The sequence below is a fragment of the Acanthisitta chloris genome, unplaced genomic scaffold (assembly GCF_000695815.1).
Source record: "Acanthisitta chloris isolate BGI_N310 unplaced genomic scaffold, ASM69581v1 scaffold2795, whole genome shotgun sequence".
Lineage (NCBI taxonomy): Eukaryota > Metazoa > Chordata > Aves > Passeriformes > Acanthisittidae > Acanthisitta > Acanthisitta chloris.
The window spans coordinates 37,711-60,394 of NW_008673019.1; the positions used below are offsets into that span (position 1 = coordinate 37,711).

At 40.2% G+C, this 22,684-nt stretch overlaps 1 protein-coding gene across 1 annotated transcript in view; it reads right to left on the reverse strand.

The window, feature by feature from the left end:
* Positions 1–10,213: 10,213 nt before the first annotated feature.
* PDZRN4 (PDZ domain containing ring finger 4) overlaps positions 10,214–22,684 on the reverse strand; it is a 99,775-nt gene continuing 87,304 nt past the window's right edge. The window contains exons 6-8 of the mRNA XM_009074732.1: positions 20,650–20,751; positions 18,054–18,170; positions 10,214–12,233 (exon numbers count right to left, since the gene is read on the reverse strand). Of these exons, the coding sequence (XP_009072980.1) occupies positions 10,707–12,233; positions 18,054–18,170; positions 20,650–20,751 (1,746 nt within the window). The 3' untranslated portion in view covers positions 10,214–10,706. The remainder of the gene's footprint in view (positions 12,234–18,053; positions 18,171–20,649; positions 20,752–22,684) is intronic.

Sequence of the window (22,684 nt, forward strand, 5' to 3'; positions counted from 1 at the left end):
TTGCTGAGGATGCACTCTGCCACATTGGTCAGGTTATGAATGAAGAGGTTACACAGAGCAATTAGAGGGAAAAAACTGTCTAATGCAATTTTATGGCTTCTATCACTCAGAGAGTCACAAATCTAGTTGAGCTCTTCCTGCCTGGATGCTGACTATGCTGCTCTGTTGAATCTCAATCTATTGGACCTATACTGGTGCATGAACCTACGCAGGTGCATGACTGGATGACAAAAAGTGTGCAGTCAGCTTCACTGGTCTTACTCTGCAAGCAGAGGGAACCTTTTGTCCATCTCTCTTCTGCACTATCAATGGGCTAATGAAAATCTCCTCCTGCTGTGAGGGCAGCCACTTTCATGGATTATTGTGTCCTTGGCTGCTCACCCTCAAGGTGAGTATAAATAAATAGAATAGGAATAGGAAGGGATCTGGGGGTGCTGTTTGTCAGCAGGCTTGACATGAGTCAGCAGTGTGCTCTGGCAGCCAAGAAGGCAAACCCCATCCTGGGGGTGCATCAAACACAGCATCATCATCTGGTCAAAAGATATGATTATCCCACTGTATTCAACATTGATGTGGCCTTGCCTGAAGTTCTATGAGCAGTTCAGGGCTTCACAATTCAAGAAGGATGTGAGGGTGCTCAAATATGTCCAAAGGAGGGCAACAAAGCTGGTGAAAGTTTGAGAAGGAATGTGCTACGAGGTATAGCTAAGGACTTTGGGTGTGTCTAGTTTGGAGGAAAGGAGGCTGAGGTGTGACCTCATTGCCCTCGACAGCTTCCTGAGAGGAGGTGGAGAGGGAGGGAGGTATTGAACTCATCTCCCTGGGATCCATTTGCTGGACACAAGGGAATGGGACAAAGTGTTGAATTCATCTCCCTGGGATCCACTTGCTGGACACAAGGGAATGGGACAAAGCTGCACAAGGGGATGTTTGGACTGGACGTTAGGAAGCATTTCTTTACTGATATGATGGTCAGACACTGGAACAGGCTATCTAGAGAGGTGGTCCATGCCTCAAGCATTTGGACAATGCCCTTAATTACATGCTTTAACATTTGATCAGCCCTGAACTGCTTGGGTGTCTGGACTAAATGATTGCTGTAGGTCTCTTCCAACTGATCTCTTCTCTTGAGACTTGCTATGCATTATACAAAGCAACAGAGTAAACAGCTTTTTGGACAGGCTGTAAAAGTAGGATTATGGACCCATACTAAGCTTCCTAAAATTGCCATATCAGAGATTACTCCCCTTGCTTGCTTGACATGGTATTTGAACACAAGGTTTTGTGTTTAGACAGAGTCTTTGAGAAGCCCTGCAGCACCAGCCACCAGAAGCATGAATGATTTTTTAAGATATACCCTAGATTAAACACAGCTTCTTTCTGACCTTGAGATGCATAGCTGATCTGCACAAAGCATCAGCTCTTTAGAGGCAAGAGGTGAGCAAACTAGGAACACTTTGTAAAGGGGTTTATACTTGCATGGCTTTTTACTTGAAAAAGAATGTGTGCAGAACATGGATCCCTAAGCTTCAACACGTCCTTGGCCTGGTCTTTTGCAGGTGACATGGCTTCAGCAGAAAAGCAGGAAGTGCTTCACTTGGCCTCTGTAATGTCTCCTTCCTGAGATTACATACCCATCCCACCCCAAACACACACACACATACAGTGCCCTTCAGGAGAGGAAAGTCAGACTTTTTGCAAATTTCCAGTTCCTTTTTTCATAAAGAGGAGATGACAGGCTCCTACCTGATAATTTGGTAAGGAGGTCTACAAGTCACTTTCATCTTATTATTTTTAGAGCACTTAGACAACAGCGGAGGAACATTTAATTTCACAACTCACTGGAGGTTTTCTGCTCACCTCTACACTATTAATCCTTACAGTTCTTTCAAGGATATGAAGAAACAACAGAACTTTCAAATAAACTGAGTATTCAAGCTAGATTTTGCAGTTTTTAATGACAAGTGCAGTAAACTCCTCACTCCCTTAGACAAGATTCCCAACTCCTCAGGGCCTCACAAGCTTCGGTGGTTTTCCTCATAAGCCTCCTGCTAGTCGAGCAGAAGCATCCCCTCTCTCAAGGAAGCAGAACTAGAATTCATGGAGATTAGCCATGATAAATCCACATTTTATAGTGCATCAAGGTTTGCACAGGAGCTGGGGAGTGAAATGGCCACATGATTCAAGTGGAGGCTCCCAGGATGCAGTGAGTGTCCTTTCCTCCTAAAACATTCAGGTAAATGTTAGAATATTCCTTCTGCAAAACCCTTGCATAGACCTGTCCCTTTGCTTGATGATGGCTGCAGAGTTTGCCAGCACACTCAGCCTTTTGGCTGAGCTGTCATTCTCCATCATCCATCTAACACAGTTATTTCTGTATTATACACTTATTATTTGACACTGAAGATGCCTGGCTAATGTATTAGCTAAAGGGATACTGTGAATAGTATGCTGCCTTTAGCAGGGAATATTGGATACTTTTGTCTTAGAAAGGTCCCACTGGCCTTTCCTTTGTGAATGGCTGTAAATTACTTACTGGAACTAAAATGTCATTTTTTGTCCAATTCTTTCTTGATTTTACCCAGGAGGTACATAGCAACAGATGATTAAACTGCTTGGTGTTGTCCTCTGTCTAAAATGAGACATATGACTCTTTCAGTATATGTATTCAGGATTCTTTAAACACAGGTGACAAAGCAGCTTTTCTTACCCAGTTACCTATCATTTATCCTTTTTTGAAAGGCATTAACATACTCTAAGGCAGACTTTTTTTACCTCTGCTAAAGCTATATAAAAGTTAGAGGTCCAGCATGAATTAGCTGGACGAATGTCCTACACAGGATATCAGCTGTCTTCTGGAGGTGTCTCCTCTCTATTTCTGGAGTTAATTTAGACTCAACCTAGGTGGCTAATTTAACTAGTATCCCACCTTTGAGGTCATTACAATTAGGTGAGATGATGCCCACCAAAGCCTTCAAAAGCTTGCAATAATTTTCTCTCTTTAGGCAAAACCTTCTTTTAATTTTGTAGGCCAGGCAAATTCTGAGGGGCATCTTCTTGGTTTTAGAGAATCCAGAGATGACGATAGTACAAAAGTAAGACAAAAGAAAAGGAGAATAACTCTGACTTCTTTTAGAAATTTTAGCTCTTTTCCAAACCTCCCAGGGAGTATCTACTTGTTTGGGAATGGGAGCCACTTTGGATCCACTTCCATTCCTCAGATAATGGGAGTGCAAAACCTGAAGTGGATGTTATTCCTTTTCACATCAGCAAAATTGGTGAGGCATTCAAATTTGCACTGAAAATTAAGATGAAGTAAAGTATGAAACATTCTGTAAATATAAATCCTTTAAAATAAAAACATACAGATTACATAAAAGTATAAAAATTGTTACTGACATGAATAATTCACTAACTATTGAATGGTATGTCTCCAACTAATATGTATTACATGCCATTTAATAGTGGATGTATCTGAAGAAATATGGAAATTAGAATACTTTAATAACTTTCTATATGAAAGATGATGAGACTGCCTAAATGATTAAGAGGAAGATATGTTATAATGAACTAAAGCCACTCAAGTGTAAGGTAATTTTAATTCAAATCTCCATCTGCTTATGTATAATTAAGACTCATTTAACAAGTTAATGCCTAACAGAGAGAACTGATAACTTTGGTATTAAAGAGCTTAAGAGAAGTAAATTAAACTGTCGAGTTTGAGGAGCTTTCATTTGAATTCCCTGTACCTAACCAAAACACAATCTTCCAGGTGCATTTCTTTACCCTGACTATGCAGCTAGGTCCCAAACTTGGGGAGAAAAAGGAGGTGAAAAAAATAAATATGTTTCCTATATTTTCATTTTAGATATTGTCAAGTCAGGAGTTTGACAGCATCTTTGCTGACATGAATATTTATACTGTTCAACCTACTCTCTATATAGTGTCTATACACCATTAAGAAGACACTTTGTATTCCATCAAGAATATTTATGCATTGCAGAGATTTTCAGTGGGGTTAAATAACCTATGAAAATAAGAGGATTGCCTTTGATGTGCAGAGAAAGTAATATTTTCATCAGTGGTAAATTTTATGTTATTCACTCACTTAAATTTCTATTTCAGTCTTTCTTCAAATATCTTTCCTGCAAGGTACAGTAGTCAAAACAGTGACTTCAGCCTTTTCATCTTTCATCATGCAATTTGAATTTTCTTCTTTTGGCTTCTTATCCACTCTCAAGATGAGTTTCTTATATCCACTTCATACTTAAAATTCTCTGTGCTGTTTCTTGTCACTGGAGTCAGACATCAGCTTTGATTTACTCCTAGTACTCAGGACTAAGTTCAACACTTTCGAGAACGTATTGGAAAAACAAATATCACAGTATGCTCAATGCCTATTGCAGTACAGATGTTTCCAAGCAGAGTAAGACAAAGAATTAGGAAAAAAGGAAATTAAGCTATAAGGTTTGATGACCAAGACCTGATCTCAATAAATGACCAACATAGACTGCACTAATTGAAGCTTACTGTTTTGTTCCTAGGCCAAAACAGAATTTCCTAATCTGCTTTGGCATCAGTCTAAGAGCAGAAAAATCAGGGGCTGGACTCTTTGAAATATATAAACCAGGAAAACTTACTTCTTACTTCTCAAATTGGGTTTTGGGAAATGGAGGTCCTTCAAATTCAACAGAAAGTGAAATATTGCTTTGTGCACCCACCCACAGATTAACACATTTACAGCAAGTTTCTTCATTATAAAAGCATTTGGGTTAATATGCATTTTGTATGTTACTGTGTCTCACAAACAAGGGAACATATGTTTTAAAAGGTCTTCCTTTCCTCCAAGGTTTAGAAATGCACTCTGTAGAGACGTCACTTAAGACATTTGCAGCACTTCAGCAGAATGAGCTTCAAGTGGCATAGGAAACGTGCCAAATGTACCAAATCATCTAAAATTGACTAGAGCTGAAAACTTACAGTTACAGTCAAAGATTTCCATTTGTGTTGATAAGCTGATGTGAAAAAAAATTGCTTTTTTTAGTGAAATCCCCCTTCAATATTTATTACCTTTCAAGTTCAGAAAAATCTTGCTTCTAAAAGAGGAAGATGGAGAGGGAGGAAGGAAGGAAGGAAGGATGTACCAAATCATCTAAAATTGACTAGAGCTGAAAACTTACAGTTACAGTCAAAGATTTCCATTTGTGTTGATAAGCTGATGTGAAAAAAAATTGCTTTTTTTAGTGAAATCCCCCTTCAATATTTATTACCTTTCAAGTTCAGAAAAATCTTGCTTCTAAAAGAGGAAGATGGAGAGGGAGGAAGGAAGGAAGGAAGGAAGGAAGGAAGGAAGGAAAGGAAAAAAAGTACAACATATGCTTACAGATTCAGGAAATTAAAATTTTAAAACAAATGTAAAAGTTAGAAGCTCCTACCCATACCATGAACTAGTCTGGAGGGGGGAAGGCCTGCATTTTCTCTATGAAATATTGACGATGGACCTTCACTGGTACCTGAGCATATCCCAGAACACCTTGTAGTCTCCTGGATGACACTTCACTTCTGGATTTTTGTATGCCAGAAGGATCTCATTGTTTTGGGACCTCTTTGTACATTTACTGAAGAAAGAAGTTTTCAGCAGGGAACATTGGCATGAGATGGGCTAATTAGTAAAGACTTGGTCCCTCCCCATGGTCTAGTGACTGTGAAAAGCAGCACATACATCTGGATGTAACTCAACTGTCAGTTCTACTTTACAATTCATACCAGTTGTCAACAATATGCCTGTGGCTCAGCCCCACCACCCACAGCTGTCACAATCAGAATGGTATATCAGTATCTGCAACAATCCCTTCTTCCCTTGAGCTACTCTGTTTGAAAAAAAAAAGTTAATTCTAAATATCTGTCTAACACGGCTTGCTGGCCGAACAGTTTTGTTTGTCAAGTAGTCTTCTCCATCTAACCAATCTTTACAACAAAGTAATTTCACTTCTTAACCTTGCAGGTATTGAGGCTTTGAACTACTACACAAATGCCATTTTTTTCTGGCTCAGAACCAGATGAGTTGGGCCAGGGAACTCAAGATCCTTAATTGCCAAGAGCAGGAAAAGCTGCACATAGCTGAAAGCTCTCACAGCAAGGGCTAGACCCTTTTCCCAGAAGGACAGAAACCTGCTCACTCCCAAAAAGGGTCCAGGGACTATACTTGAGCTGGCTGCCTTGCCAGGTGCCTCCCAGATCCCACGCTGTACCCTTTCTCAGAGTATCATCCAAAGCTAGTCAGCTGTCCATGTAGTAACCAGCATTAGGGCAAGATTAATAACACCTGAAAACCTGGGCAAAATCTATACATGATACAGTTATCTGCCAACTAAAAAGTGGAGCGAAGTGCTTACCCTCACAAATGCAGCAATCACCATCCAAGCAAGTGGAGTGCTCTTCTTTAAACAAAGACTCGTGCTTCAGAGCAAAGGCATTTAAAGAAAAAAACCCTGCCCACGATTCCTCTGCAATATCCTTTCTCCTCCTCCAGGTATTAGCCAACTAGCCTCTCTGAGAGCAACACTCCTAGCTTTCTGACAGCTGCTCTGTTTTGCTTTAGCCAAAGCCAGTTCCCATCACATTAATTTTATACTCATTCCTCAAGGGCATTTAATACTCTGAAAATGCAGTCCATAAAATGGATACTAATAGAGCACTTATCACATACATGTTTGTGATTAGCAGCTTAAAGGTTAAGAACCCAAATAAAACAAAACCTGGAGCAATTCCAGCCTTGAGTCAGGAAGTATTTTAGCACCAAATCCATGTCATGCACCAAGGGTGCTGTTCTATAATGTGTACCATAAAATGTGGATTGGAAATGAACACTAGTTAAATAAAAACAAAAGGTAAAAGCCAAGCATCATGATATTGATGAATAATTCAATCCCCATGAGTTCAGAAAGCATAATACTGAAGTTACTGTATTGTCTCTTCTGAGGTCCTTGTAGCTCTCTCACAGGGCAATGTATCAAGCACAGACTAGATTTTACCTCTAATTGCTCTCATTCAATTCAGATAGTGTTACCAGTTTCTTTTTTTAAAAAAATAAATGTAACCTGATGCACTGCGGTTAGTTTATTGTCATGATTATACAAAAATGTCATTTTTGCTTTAAGGATACTTATATTGGACAGGAAGATTCAGGGATCCCACAGATTTTAGCCTTACTTATGGTGAGCAATGCTCCTAAATCAGCTGGCAATACAGTTGTCAAACGACACGAGCCTTTTTATAACGCCGTTTTGTTGACTTCACAGGAAAAATTACCTCCCACTGGTCTCAGCTGGGTACCAGTGTTGAGGGAAGGATGAGTGGGACATTAACTCCTTTCCCAGCAGTGGTGTGGCCATGGCAACACACCTATGCAGCTCCTCTTCCTTGACTTCTGCTCTTTATCCCAGAGCTGCAAGCAACCCTGCTAAGCAAGATCTGGTCTTGTTCCAGTTGGAAAGCAATTTTATGTTCCTTCATATGAAAAAAGAAATTAGTTCTCACAACAGACAAGTCTTTAAAGATTTATGACAACATGAAATGTATTTTATTCCTTCTCTTTTAATTTGCCTTGGTGCTAAAATATTATTTTCCTCAGTAAAACTTACGACATTTGAGGTAAAAAATAGGTGTATGCAGGAATAAACTGCATGGGGGATGTCAGCATTGATTTCACTGATAAAGAACTGCTAGGATGAGAGAGTGCAGCGCTGACTTCTGCCCTGCAGAGAAACCAGCTGAGAGCAGTGAGCAGTAAAACACTTACCTGCCATCCAGCCCCTCTGCATCACTACCCTGCATTGCCTTGCAGCCCTGCTCTGGGGTCACGTGTGTATTTTCCTCCTAGCAGGAATGACTGCAGAATCAGGGAAAAACCTAATACTTCTCCCAAAAACTGCTCAGGAAAAAAATGCAATGACAATAAGTGTAGTTAAGAAAAAAAAAGGAAAGAAAACTGTGGGCTGTTGGAAACCCCCCAGATTAAAAATTAGGCAGGGATATGCCTATTTCAGCAGGTGAAGGAGAAAGGAGAAGGTAGCTGGGCTCTGGCATGTGTGTGCTGAGCTAGGAAAAACCTAATACTTCTCCCAAAAACTGCTCAGGAAAAAAATGCAATGACAATAAGTGTAGTTAAGAAAAAAAAAGGAAAGAAAACTGTGGGCTGTTGGAAACCCCCCAGATTAAAAATTAGGCAGGGATATGCCTATTTCAGCAGGTGAAGGAGAAAGGAGAAGGTAGCTGGGCTCTGGCATGTGTGTGCTGAGCTAGAAACCAAGTTATGTGTGCCACCCACAATATTACTGTATCACCTCTTGGCTTTCTCTTTGACTCTTATTAGATTTTGACAGATCTCCTCAGATTTGAACACATTTCTATTTACAGCCGATCAATATACTATAAATAGTATTTGTTTCTCTAATCATTATCTATTACTTACCTCCCCTCCAGTTAGACTCCCCATCCCACCACCCTCCAGTTAGGACTTTTCTCTAATTAGACATGGATTTTCCTACTTTTATTTCTCAGTGATGAAGTAATGATATTACATTTTCTGAAAGTCATGTTGTTCTCTGAATATGGATGTCACATGAATTTGAGAGGAGCTCTGATTCATGATTTAATAATGGAAAGAAAATAGTAAGTACTGTGCCTAAGGAAAAGGCAAAACAGTGGCAGTTGTCTAGAGTTGATGGCAGCCAAACTCTGATTAGGAATGAGGGCTGGTTTTCAGTGTGATCACTGGAATGCAATGAGAGAAACAGTCAAATTCTCTGTGCTTTGATGTCTCCAGAAGAAGGTGTGTACCTTTCTAGATGACTTAGGTTGATCAAAGACAATTCCTTGGCTCAGCTGGAGACATGATCTGGTAACAGCCCCTTGAAGCAATACTGATCACCCTGTGATCCTTTCTGGTCTTAGATTCCACACTTTTTCTAATTTAACAGGAAACTGTAGAAGTATTTTTCACTGAGCCTGAACAGCTGTGTGTTTAGCAGTGTTATAGCACAATATTTACCTGAGTCTGGTAAGGAGAATTTTCTGATTGTCAAACTATGAACTGTCAGTGGCATAATTTTCCTAAGCTATTGTAGAGCAGTTTTCTTATGGCATTTACATGCCTGGAGATGCAAAGAGTACTGCCAATGCCAACTGGTGCCAAAAGTGGTTAGAAAACAAATGAGAGATTTCCAGAATTAGATAGTTTGGAAATACCATAATGTGCCTTTCTGCATCTTTAAGCATACCTTTTAAAGCTTGATGCCAAGTGATTTCAGCACCTAATCCTATTATGGAAACACTACCATCAGTTAGGAATTGCTGTGAGTCAAGCACAGGGACAATGAAAACAGGGATATTAGCCAAGGTCTTCAACCTCACTGAGTGCCCAAGACTAGTCATTTCAGCTTGCTGGAACTCACCAGGCTGCCTGCAGCAGCAGCAGCTCAGAAGATGCCCCAGTGGCAGGCAAGGTGCTTCTGCTGCAGTCAAAGACACCACCAAGCACTCAGATGGCAATTCACCATTGCTCCTGAGCCCCAGCCAGCTCCTGTTTGGGCTCTTCTAAAAGACTTGGATGCTCCTCAACAATAATTCTACACCCTTAATTCATTTAGTTGCTTTTCATTCTCTATTTTTCCTAAACTCACCTTCTATGAAAGTGTCACTGCTAGTTTTTCTTGCAAAAGATTTGGCTCCAAGTTAGCCACATGCTGTGTTTATGTTTTGTATGTGTAGAACAAAGAGCAAGCTCAGCCAGGGAAAGGACTCATAGTAGTTACCTGACATCTTACAACACAGTAACATATGAATGACTCATTCAATCAACTATTAACAGCAAGTAAGGAAAAGCCAGAAAGACCTGTTCACTCCAATGTGTTCTGCAAAATGAAAAGCTAATTTGTAAAAAATAGCCTATTGAATTGTGTCCCATGTTCCTGAAATCCCAATATACTGTAAATACCATGCACAGTAAAATGACATACTTCAAGGGCAAATGCTCAAGTTAAATCAAAGAACTCTTAACTTTTTTTTTCTTAAAGATAAGCAATAATTTATTTCTCTTTCATCTTCACAATTATCACATACTGCTCAGCTACATGACCAATGCCACTACATAACACAGGAAAATTGCCCACCTACACTTTACTTGGACAAATACAATTGCAATTTACAGATTAAATGTACTGTACAATGTGCAGTTGGAAAAATGTCATTCTTATCTATATGACCGGATGAGGCATATGATTTATAAACAGATTCAATCTAAGATGTAAAACTTTAAAACTTGTTAAGCCAAGGATACAGTATAAAGCATTTTGTTTTGGTATTGTATCGTTACTAAAGTAGAAAAAGCAAAATTAGAGAAATAAATCCAGATCTTAAGTTACAGGATATGTATTGGGTTAAGAAATTAATTGGTTTCTCCACTTTTTTTTTGTTTTGCCTTTTTTTTTTCTACAAATGAATAATATGAATATATTGCAGGATAAAGAAGGACTGTCAGATAAAGAAGATACCGTTATATGAAAAACAAATGAAAAATTACCAGGTAATTTTGCTTACAAAAAGATCAAACTATAAACAGTCACAAAATATATAAAAATGCCACATTGAACGAGGCAATTGTACTCTACCTAAACTGGTAGTATACTCTCTGAAAGAAGTTGTGTTCATACAGTAGTAACTGATAAAAAGGCATTGTGCACTCTTGTTCCATCTGGGGATTTAGCACCATGTGTCATCAGTTCTTGGATTGTCATCCAGTTATCCAAGATTTTCTTGTTTCGCTTTTTCATCATCTTTTTGTGACTCAGTTCGATAATGTTGATTTCCTTTTTGCCTTCACTGCCACTCTGTGGACTCTCCTTAAGACACTCCAGCCTGCTCCTCATCATGAACTCCCGCCGCCTCCTCTGCTCCTTAGCTCGCACCAAATGCTGCTTCCGCTCTTCTTTGCTCCAGTACCGACCCATCTTCATCTCACTCATTGTATCATCATCTGTTGTCATCCCACTGCGCTCCTCTTTAATTTTTAAGGCACGTTCCTTCAAGATTCTGTCTCGAACTGGTCTCTTTGTGATGTATCTCGTCCCATCACTCCTTATTTTCACTTTCCATTCCATCTTGGGCTCTGCACACTTCTGTGAGTCTTTGCACATGCTCACCAGGCTGAGTTGACTTTGGGCATACTCCACAGCAGACTTCTGCTGAATCAGTTGCATATAGCTTTGATAATGCTTTGCATGAGCAGGTATATTCCCATACCTATAAGAAGAACTGTGATATGGAGACAAGTAGGGAATGTGCTCGCTGCTCTGCCTTTCCTGGTCTGTGAATTTGCTGCTTTCTGATGACAGCACTGCATTCTCAGAAGCATTGTTTTGCTCAGTGGGTTTGGTTTTCGCTGAGGTTGTCTCCCTGTTGCTTTGTCCTGAGGATGACTGATTGGCCACGATTGTGCTCCTCAGGTTTTTCCTGTTGGTTATGCTGATCATCCTCTGGAGGGAGTTATCGGGGGATCGCTCCACAGTCAGCGGAGTGCTCCTGCAACTTTCAGCCGTGTTGTAGGCACTGGAGCTGTCCTTGTCAGACTTCTCAGGGTGCTCTATGATGTCATCCAGTTTGCCTCTTTGTACATCTATGCTGGTGTTATAATTCCTGAAACCTTCGTCATGTAAAGCCCAAATGTCTCCATACTGATCTCTCACCTTCTGGAGCTGGTGAGCTTGCATAATGCTCTGGCATTCAAGTTCAATGTTCCTCAGTTCCTCATTGAGTAGCTGCAGCTCATGCTCCACTCCATCTTGCTCTCTTCTGTTGCACTCAATCATGCTGCTTGAGTAATACAGATCATACTCCCCATGATTTCGAATCTTGCACTTCAGTTCCAACAGCTGCCGAAACCTTTCACATTCCTCATCTGGGTTTCCCATGAAATCAGATTCAATGTATTCCCCAGACAGAAAGCTTTTGTTGCACTGGAGCTCAACGCTGCCTAAAGTATCCTGGCTGTGGCCCAGATCCCATTTGTTCTGCAGGGTAGTACTGTTCTGTTCCTCAGGTGCATTTTCTTGCTCTGAGCTCTCATCATTACGGAGACTTTCATCTGTAGGTCCCACCCCACTGTCCTTCTCATGATTGTTGGATGATGAGGTTGCAGTGTCAGTAGTGCCATCCTCCTCTTCATGTTTCTTTGGCTAAAAACATGAGCAAACCAAAATGATTATCAAATGCAGACCATATTATAGCAGAATATTTTCCACCTCTGTTTTGCTTAAACAGCTGGGATTTTATTTAAGCTGAAATAAAAGTGATTGCTAAACAGCAGTCCTACTGCTCATAGCTTTTAAAGATTTCTGAGACTCATGCTGTGGTGACCATACTAAGCAAAGTAGATGAATTACAGCACTAGTGACATAGCTTCTAAAGTCCAGAAAGAAATATTTCCCTCTCTAGCTAAGCCATCTCTTTGCAGTGCTTAAAGATAATGATCACCAGATGGTGCACTATTTCTGATTCTGGATTATGGCCAGAGACTGGTAGAGCTGAAATCTTCTCAGACTTGGGAAAAAGCTTCAGCACTGGTATCACTTTGAACAAACAGAGCAAGCAGCTAATCTAACAATGACTAGTAAAACTTCAGAGGGTGCAAAAAGACTATTGTGCCTTTTTTTAACCAGTAAACCTTTTGTTTGCTCCATGGAGATGGGCAGGGTTGATGCTTGCAGAGGGCTATGCTGGTTCCACTACACCCTCCACAGCCCCGTCTCACACTTTTTGTGTTCAGTAGCCTTTTTCTGAGAGAGTGTTTGCTTTGAATCCCAGGATTTTGCTCAAATAGACCTCAATCCATTGCATCCCTGGAGACCATTTTTGTTCTATCGTTAGAGTTTATGCTCCTTAGAAATAAAAACAGTCTTTCACTATTAAGTATAGAACAACACTGAATGCTTTGCCATAGGCATAATGTCAATTTTTTTGGCTGTTGATTCACACTCCACTCATTGTTCCTCACCTATTTATATTCTCGACCTATTTGTATTCTCATAGAATGTAGATAATACCTCTCTGAAGAGACAGACACTTTATTTTCCAAAATGGATAAGCAAAGACTCATGCAGAGTGCAATTTACATGACCAAGTACCTAATTGTACATAGTACCAACCAAATACCATGCCTTTTTTAGGAGGTATAATTGCATAATTATGTATAATGATTGTAATAATCGAGACAGAAAAAAGGTACAGTACACCCAGTGAAAGGAAACAAACTCAAAGAGGCCACTGTCATAATTCCTGTTTTATCTACTTTGACAAACAGTCAAACAGGATGAAAATGCGTCTCCTATCTCATCTTTTCTCCTCTCTTCATGTGCACCTCTTGATCACACACCCTTCATCTGGTTTCACTTCTTCAACTGTTCGGAAAAAATAATGGCCTAGTGTCAGAAAAACAAAAATAACCTCCACATCCAATTCAATGCAAGAGTGGAATAAAAGAAATACTGAAAGAAACATACCACCAGGAGAAGTCTGTCTGTGACAGATCAGTTGAAAATTTCTGAAAAGATGTTTTAGGAGATTCAGGTTTAATTTCATGTTTTTCTACTTTAATTCCTCCAGGTGAGTGCTACTACATATGCTATTCTGGTCCCTTCTCTCACATGCTTTGTATCAGCTGCAGCTGGTGTTGACCTCCCCTGCCCCCAAACCTTTCAGCAGAGAAGTGACTCCAATCTGGCTTGCCTACACTGCACCCCAACCACTGCACTGTGCAATCCATGTTTCTGCAGCTCTGGAAAATATTTAACTACTGGCAGGAGGGAGAACAGCTCTACCAGATAATGGGAGGGCAGCACTTCAGAACAGACAGGAACTTGTGTGCCCATCCCAAATGCAGGGCTCCATTCACACTACCAAATGAGGAGGGCCAGGATCTGCCCTCTGCCCCTGAAGGGTGAGTGACATAGCACAATTTGCATCTATATGATTAAAACTCCAAAGAAGGTGGTTTATGCATAATGTGTTAGCACAGTTACAGAGCTTACAGTAGCTGAGCTCCATGATGCTTCCTCTGATGTCTCCAGCATGGGGCTACACAATCAAAGCATATATTTGAGCACTTCTGAAAAAAACACTTAATGAGGCTATTTGTATAGGTGTTGGAAACCGACTTTACAGTTAGGGCCCATGCAATCAACACTTTCAGAATTGGTGGCTCTTGTTTTTCACACCACTTTTATCAACAATTTAAACTTTGCTCCTTCAAATTGCACTTGATTTAGACTGACTGAATATAATACATTGCCATCTACTCAAGTTACACTATCTGGAAAAAACACACAAAAAAAAGATGTAAACAAAGCAAAGCCCATCTTTCCAGTCTAACAGAAACCAGATGGGTGGGAATGATCTGATGAAATATAAGTGTCTATAGTACAGGCATCTGAATGCCAGGTACTCACTTTGGGTTCCCCTCCTGGTCAGGAAGAAACAAATGCCTATACAATCAGATTCTTCTCAACCTAAAGCAGACATCTATATCGTGTTAAGTCTTTCATGAGTATGTGGATACTTGCAGCTAATTCATTTAAGAAAATGGAAAATAATACCGATTTTTATTGTACTGCATGTCTGTGAGATGTGTTTTATTAAAAACTCCACTGTGACTCCAGGAAGGTAGTGCCTGACATTTCTGTCCTGGACTTTTTCATGCTCGACAGAGCTCCTAAACATGTGCTGACTGACCAGTCTTTTACAACATGAGATTATTTTAATTTTATTTTGAAAGGTAGCAAGCCTAATTCCAGGTTAGGCCCCTTCTAAAAAACAAGAGAGTGTCTGCAATTGTCAGTGCACTGCTTTTTCTAGTGTTATCTATTATCTATTTCAAACAAAGTGTTTGTTTTCAAACATACATTGTCAATCTCTTCTACAATTATTTCTGTTTGAAATACCAAAGGGCTCCTCAGGCCTCATCTTTGCAGTGAGAACTCATAGATAATGAGAAGGCGAACTCGTCAGTGCATACAATCAAGCAATAAACGAACCTCAAAAGATTCTGCATTTCAGCTCCAACAAGCATTCATGCCTATAAAATGGCTAATCTTACAGGAATTCAGGCACTGCTCTATTTACATTTTACAACTTATGATGTGTATTGGGAGTCAAAACCCAGAGTGCTCCTAAAGTCTGAAGGTAGTAAGATTCAGCTGAAGGGTCTAACAAAGCTACTCTTTGGTCAGTCTCTGACAGTGAGAGGGTGACTCGCCAAGGCGAAAAGAATCTCCAGTGCCAGACTAACCACGAGGTACTCCAGTCACGAGGGACATTTGGAATTGATTTCAGTGGTGCACCAAAAGGGAAAATCCTTCTCTGCAAACAATGCTTGTCTTTTAAAACAGGCCTTGCTCAAAAAAAAGGATTTTTCTCCAGATATTTTCACTGCATTTCAGCTTTGAATGAAGTAGAGTGAGTTTTTTTTATTCAATTCTTGCTCTTCTTAATAGGTTTTGATATATTCCATGATACCAATGAGAATTTCTGCACAGCAAATGTATGGTATTCTTCTGAAAATTATCTCTGCGGCACAATGAACCATGGTGTTGTAAAGGGGAAGGAATACAGTGAGTTATAAAAAATAGAGGATTACATCTTTCCTCAAGGTTTACTGAACTATTCTATACAGAGAAGATACAATTCCTGATTGAATTCTACAGAGTGGGTCAAAAGCATACAGAAAATACATGACTTGATACATCTACTTGATTCTTCAACTACAAACGGTACCAAATTTTTCTGTGACAGCTCACATTAAATTTTAAAATGGCTTTCTGTAAAACAGACTCATATTTGGAAGGATATTCTGATATAGAGTGTATTCATTCCTGCAGCTTTCAAGATACATGATGACAGATGAAAATGAAGCCAGAGGACTATGTTTTGTTCACAAGAATCAAGGCTGGTCTCCATGGCCAACTGTGGAGCTTGAAGATACTCAGATTGGCCACTGGCAGCTGCAATGAGAGCAGTTTCGTAGCTCCAATGGACTGTGTGATTTCCCTCAGGAAACTGCTAGGTTCCCCAGCCTAACAAGGAGTAAAGAACCAGTTGTCTGACTTGACGAGTCTGGAGAAACAGCAGCTGTCACAAATTACTGATGCCCCATTACACACAAAGCTGCATTTGGTTAATTCAATTACTCATCAGAAGGGCAAAGACATGTCTGGCTATCCTAGAATTAGCTTAAGCAACCCAATGTCAGAGCACAAATGACCATATTTTTTTCAAGTGTAGCACTCTTTTACAGTAATATAAAATCTCAATAGGGAAAAAAAAATCCTTGGTATAAGATCCCAGTGGGGAATAAACAATTTCAATGGGTTCTGTGAAACCACTTCAGAGAACACCACTGTTTTATAATTAACACTATCCACAATCCAAGTTCAGTGAAAAAGCCAAAGCTTGATAAGAACTTTGGAGTGAAAGGTCACAATTGTGAAGTGATTTCAGAGGTCTCAACATGTTGTGTGAGGGCCTAGTAGGGGTTTGTACATAGATCTGCTCGAGAATTTCTACAGAAGCAGGGGGTTATGTGAAAATGTCAGTGTGCAAAGGAAATTGCTTTGCAAAGAACAAGTGTACTTTCTGACAGGAAATCTTTTGCTATCCAAGACAAAATTTTGGTTAAAATAATAAACAAGATGCCAAATATCAGTTCAAAGTAGCTAGCAGTGCAGCAGTTAGCACATATAACCTGGGAAACAGGCTTGACTCACTGCCTGGAAAAGAGTCACAAGCAAAAGGCTGTTATAAATCCTCTTTCAAGGCTCCCTTCACCTCTGACCCCGGAGTTATTCTACTTTGTGTAAATAATTAAGTCCTTATAAGATCAAGGATTTGTAATCTGATCTATCATATTCCAGATAATTGATTTAATTATTCTGTCAGAGTATCTGTCCCAATGAATATTTCATTTCGATACAATGAATAGTTTAATAGGAGATATCACCTACTCAATAGCCCAGCATCAAGGTTGGAGGGGAGGTCAGAAGGAAACAGACTAGATGCACATTCAGGCCCCCATAATAAGCCAAATAAGCTCCCTGGTTTCCAGAGGAAGGAAGGCTCTCGCAGTCTTTCTCCCTCTCTTCACTTCAAAGAAAAATGCCTCAAGTTCTGTTTCTGACCAATTCAGAATGGGGAAAAATTTGTAATTCATGAAGTTCTGTGGGTGGCAAAACAGGTTCCCCACAGCTGCATAAATCCAGAAGCCAGGAGATGAGTTGGATTTTTTTTATTTGGCTCCATAGAGGTGTGCATGCTGACCGATCATCATCCAGGAGTGGATAATAAGGTCACTTACACCTTCCACAACAAACTCAACTGAGAAGACCCCTTGATAAAACTGTATGGCATCTTTGCCACAGTCACACTGCCTACAGAACATATGGGCAGGTAAAAGCCAGGATAGCAGCAAGCTGAGACTATGCTAACAATATGCTTATTTGTCTCCATTAACAAAACAAATGCTGAGCTGTGTGCTGTCGGTGTGAGAAAAATACACTTGTATTACCAAAACACCTGTTGTTTATTTTATAAACACCTCTTCCATCTTGTGCAAGCTTCTGGTGCAAGGTTGGTGCATACCTCTCTCAGCTTGGAGCTCTAGGTCCTACGCTGATATAATTAATTTGTTAAAAAATTGACATAAGTCTATATAACATCATAAACCCCAAACACTTCATAATTAAAGAAGGAGAGCAATAGTATTCTGAAAGTTCAGAGAAAACGAGAAATCTACACTTATCACACCCTCCTAATGCTAATTTGCCATACTGGGCTTATGCATCTGTTGTTCTTTTCCATACCTACAGCATGTTGGAGTTCACAGCATTTTAGAGACAGAACTCTAGCAAAGCCTCTGAGTCTATTTTAGAGCATACTGTTTCATTCTGTATTAATTAAAAAAGTATACCTAACAAAATTTCAAATGATACATTTAGTAGTGGTCCTACCTGCTCCACCTCATTGGCTGTGTACTGCACTGCTTCATTATGCTGCTCTTCCAACAATTCCAAGTTTAACTCCTCTAAGAATTCATTCCTTTCATCATCCAGCCACCCTTCCTCCAGCTGCAAAGAATACATTAGTACGTTATTTTATGTTAGCAAGGACACATGCTAAAATAGAGTAAACCCAAATGGCAATGCTCGACTAGTTCTTTTTATCCTAATGATTCTCTTCAGAAAGCCAGGCAGTAGGAGTTCAAGTCTCAAAAAAAAAGACAGATAAAAAAATGGGACTCTTATGCCTTTTATCCTTTCTTAAAACAGTATGACTGATTTTCTCTCATAATGAAGGAGACTGCACAGCACAGACATTATTTCCTTTCAAAAGGTATGAAAGGCACAGCGCCTAATCCTGAAGCTGTCATGTTCATTACCGCCGAGAGCCGCCGCGCTGAAAGAGTGGCAATGTTACTAACAGGGCCAGGAGGCAACCAGGCTCATTTCTCTAACAACCTCCATCCCAGCGCTGTGCCCTGCTGCCACCACCTCAATGTTGTGTTTCTGTCACCATTTTCCCCACTGATCTTCAGGATAAACAAATAAACAGAGCAGGGTGACAGAATTATGTGGTGACTTGAAGGGAGGCAATTTTTGCTCTCCCAGCGTGTCTAGAAGCAAGGCTTGTCTGTTTGCTTGGGTTTTTTTTCCCCAAGTGTGAAATAATACTTCGACATTTGGTGAAGACAGGATTGCAAAAGGACAGGACGGAATGCCGTGTTTTCTGTCAAGTGAGTATACCCTCTTCCTGCACCCACTTCACACTTATCACATCTTTCTAAACTGATAAAACAGGTAATGGCCAAAACCACTATTCTTCCCATTTTGTTCACTGTGCACTTGTGTGCATGGCACAAATTCATTTGTATCTGCAATCCCTTGCCAGATGGCGCATTGTATCGAAGAGAAACACTGGTCAGTGGCATACTATAACAACTGCAGCAGAAGGAAACACTTATTATTTTGTCACTCATGAAGGCACCAGAGGATGAAGGTGACAAAAACATGCTAAAAGGGAAAAGCCTCAGCATCAGACAATTACAAGACTACCAACCACTCATGTCCCAAGAGCAATGTAGCACAGGCCAACACCTACAGCAGAAGTACCACTGCCTCAAAGCCAGGATAGCTCCAGCCACAGATGGAAGGAAACACTTATTATTTTGTCACTCATGAAGGCACCAGAGGATGAAGGTGACAAAAACATGCTAAAAGGGAAAAGCCTCAGCATCAGACAATTACAAGACTACCAACCACTCATGTCCCAAGAGCAATGTAGCACAGGCCAACACCTACAGCAGAAGTACCACTGCCTCAAAGCCAGGATAGCTCCAGCCACAGATGTCAGTCAGAAAAGTTACAGCAAACCAGCAAGTACTAGTTCCAAACTACATGAGGAGTGACTGATGCTGTGTGGTTCTTCTAACTCAACATTAGTAGGAAACCAGTTTCCTTCACAAACTCTGATGTGGTTTTGTCCATGCGAATGAACTCTTTCTTTTCAATAAAGAACATAAGTGATTCACCATTTCCATTGGCAAAGCCAGCCTCCTACAGTTTGGGATTAGAATGGACTGTTTTCTTGAGGACATAAAATTTTTATGTTTGTCCTTAATGGGTCTTTCAAACCATTCTATGAAACATCTGGTACTGGCAACTAGTTTTGTTTACTTGTCTTGTTTACTTTTTTCCCCCCAAGGATAGCATGAACACAGCCTTCCTCTACTGTAAAGGATGCAGTTTGATTTCCTCCATTTAAGGAAACTGCAGAGATTAACAAATCTGGAGGATGGAAGATGAATCTCACTTCAGCAGATCTGCTGCTTTGATTGCGGCAGGCCCAGTATCTAACTAATGAGAATGTTTATGTTATGTTAAAGCTTTTAGAATCAAACTAATACATGGCTTAGCATACACATGCACTACATACACTGTGTACACATACACACATGAGAATGCACGTGCCTGTGCTTTGGCACTCCTCCCGTGCTCTGTTTCAAAACTTAATTATTCATTGGTATTCACCACACAAATACATGGTCAGAGAGGTTTTCTTCCCTGCTACTGAACAAATGTGCTCAGCAGTCACCCTTCAGGACTGCAATACTGCCATTACCATTTTCTGTCTAGAAATGAAAGCCTGCTTAATCCTGCTGTGTTTTACCAGAGTCAAAGCAACACAACTAGCAGAACTGATAAAGGTAAATATGGGAAATGTATCCCCTAAACAAATAACAATAACCTAATGAGTAATGCATAGTTTTCAAGTTCTACTTCATATTTTACTAATATATTAGTCCTGCCAGCTTTTTTATATACCTGCTTACTCTGCTGGAAAGGAATTGCTTAATTTGGGGAAAACAAGCTCTAGTAATATCATGTTATTTTCTTTGCTGGCTAAACAGGAGCAAAGCTCTGCAATTATCTGTTTGCTCCTTTTGTCAGTAGATTTGGAATTCCTGTTTCTTGGCAGTTCATTACTTACAGTGACAGTGAGTGCATGCTATAACCCAGGTTCTGGCTCAGTGCATCTATTTAGTCTAACCTGCATCTCTGGTCTTGCGACCAGCAACACAATTTTCTTGCATTCTTCGCTGGAGAGCAATGCCACTGCCTCTTCCCGATTCTGGACATCTTGGCCATTTATCTAGAAAACAAATGAAAGTGGCACATTAGTTTCTATTTCCACAAAGCAACACACAATAAAGAGCAGATATCAGCTCATTTGTGCTGAATGCATGGATAATGAAAATTGTGCAACGGGCTCATCTTCAACCCCTCAGTGGTAAGTGTCTTCACTCAATTATGCGCTTACTATAAGAGCTGTATTGATCGTTGAAGGATGGTGGACATCAGAGGAAGCAGTTATGTTCATAAATGTCCAACCTGCACCCTGGTAACATACATCTAGCAACACAATTAACCAGCCCCTGACAGGTGACGTTCATCTTTCTCCCTTCAGAGTAATGGAAGTGTCACTCTGAGATAATAGTGCTGGTGGAAGCAAGACTGGTAATGCTACAGCTGAAATCAGTCACACTGTATGCTGGTAGAGAGCCAATTAGAGAGCTACAGTATTATCTCTCACCAGGCAATACTTACAGGCCACTGCTTATTGCTGCTCCGTTTAATCATTTCGTATTTGCGAGGACAGCTTAGTAGCCAGAACCATACAAAACATATGTATCCCCCTTACAAGGGGATAATCAAAATAAAAGTGGTTCTTCAATGCGACTGTGCTGTTCTCACTACCTTTCTCCTATTCTGTCATCCCATTAAAACAAGTGCATCCATGACTACATGGCAACAAAGACAATCTGCATTGTCTAAAATCCTTTATTTAGCAAATCAAATAGAAATTTTATTTCCCATATGCATTTGGTTTTGTCCAATTCACAGCACAAGAAATAGGCTATTCTCATTGTGGCAACAAAATCTCCAAAATTTGGTCTAAATGAAAATGGGTGAAAACTAAAAAAAAAAAAAGGAAGACAGAAGGATCTGAATATCTGGGGAAAATAAAATCATGCAATGGTTTTATTTCAAAGTAGCAGGAATTTCTGGATACAAATTAAAGAGAAAGTTGCATTTCTATACATACATTTGGCCCAAAACCCCTGACTCAAAAACACACCTTTAATTCAGATTCAAGAAAACCCCACTGTACCCTTATCACTGAATTGCAAATGAATGAAATATCTGAGACCCTTCAAAACTTACATGATGGGATAGCTGCTGTTTGTGGGAGACCAAACAACCCAAGTAAAACAAAGCTGTCCTCACCTGAAAAGCAGAGATGCAGCCAGAGAGGCACATGATTTCCAGCTTATGCAAAGCATCTCCAGCCATGGTGGCTGTTCCAGTGACTCCTATCAGCTGAGTAACTGCTGCACTATCATGGGGGATGAGTAGGACTTCTGCCTGCCCTATGGCATCTGACCCCCATGAACAGAATGTAGCCTGGAGATTCACAGCTAAACACAGCAGAAGTTTAGACAAGTCCCACTTAAGACTGCTCTTGTAAAACCTTTCCCTTGACTTTGTAACATTTAATGTAAAATAGGCAGCTTTCAGATGCTTAAGGAGACTGTGTAGGTTGGTGGTTTCTGAGAACGAGAAGGGGGCAGTTACAGCCTCAAAACCAGGAGGAAACCTGCCGTAGTTTTGTGAGGAATACACAACAGAGTGCCCCTCATAACCTCAACCAACACCACCTGCCACCCACAGAAAATGCCCCCATGCTCAAGGATCTACCTCTCTTCCAGCCTCAATGCAATCCCCCATAATGGCACTGTCACCTTCCATTTGTCTGAGTTATCTTATCAATAAGAATAGATAGAGGGTCAATGTTTTTTTTTCAGATATGGAAGTAAACCCCACATAACTGGGTGTTAACTTTAATGACCAAACTCATAGCTATATATCAACACTGACATAAAACTAATACTCCAGTCCACAAAACGATGGCAGAATTACCTACGCTTTTCTCTCACCCTCGGACTCTTTACTCAAAATTGAAATGAATTTCATTAGGAACTGGAGAACATTTGCCTGAACTGCTGTTAGCAGTTTTGACACAC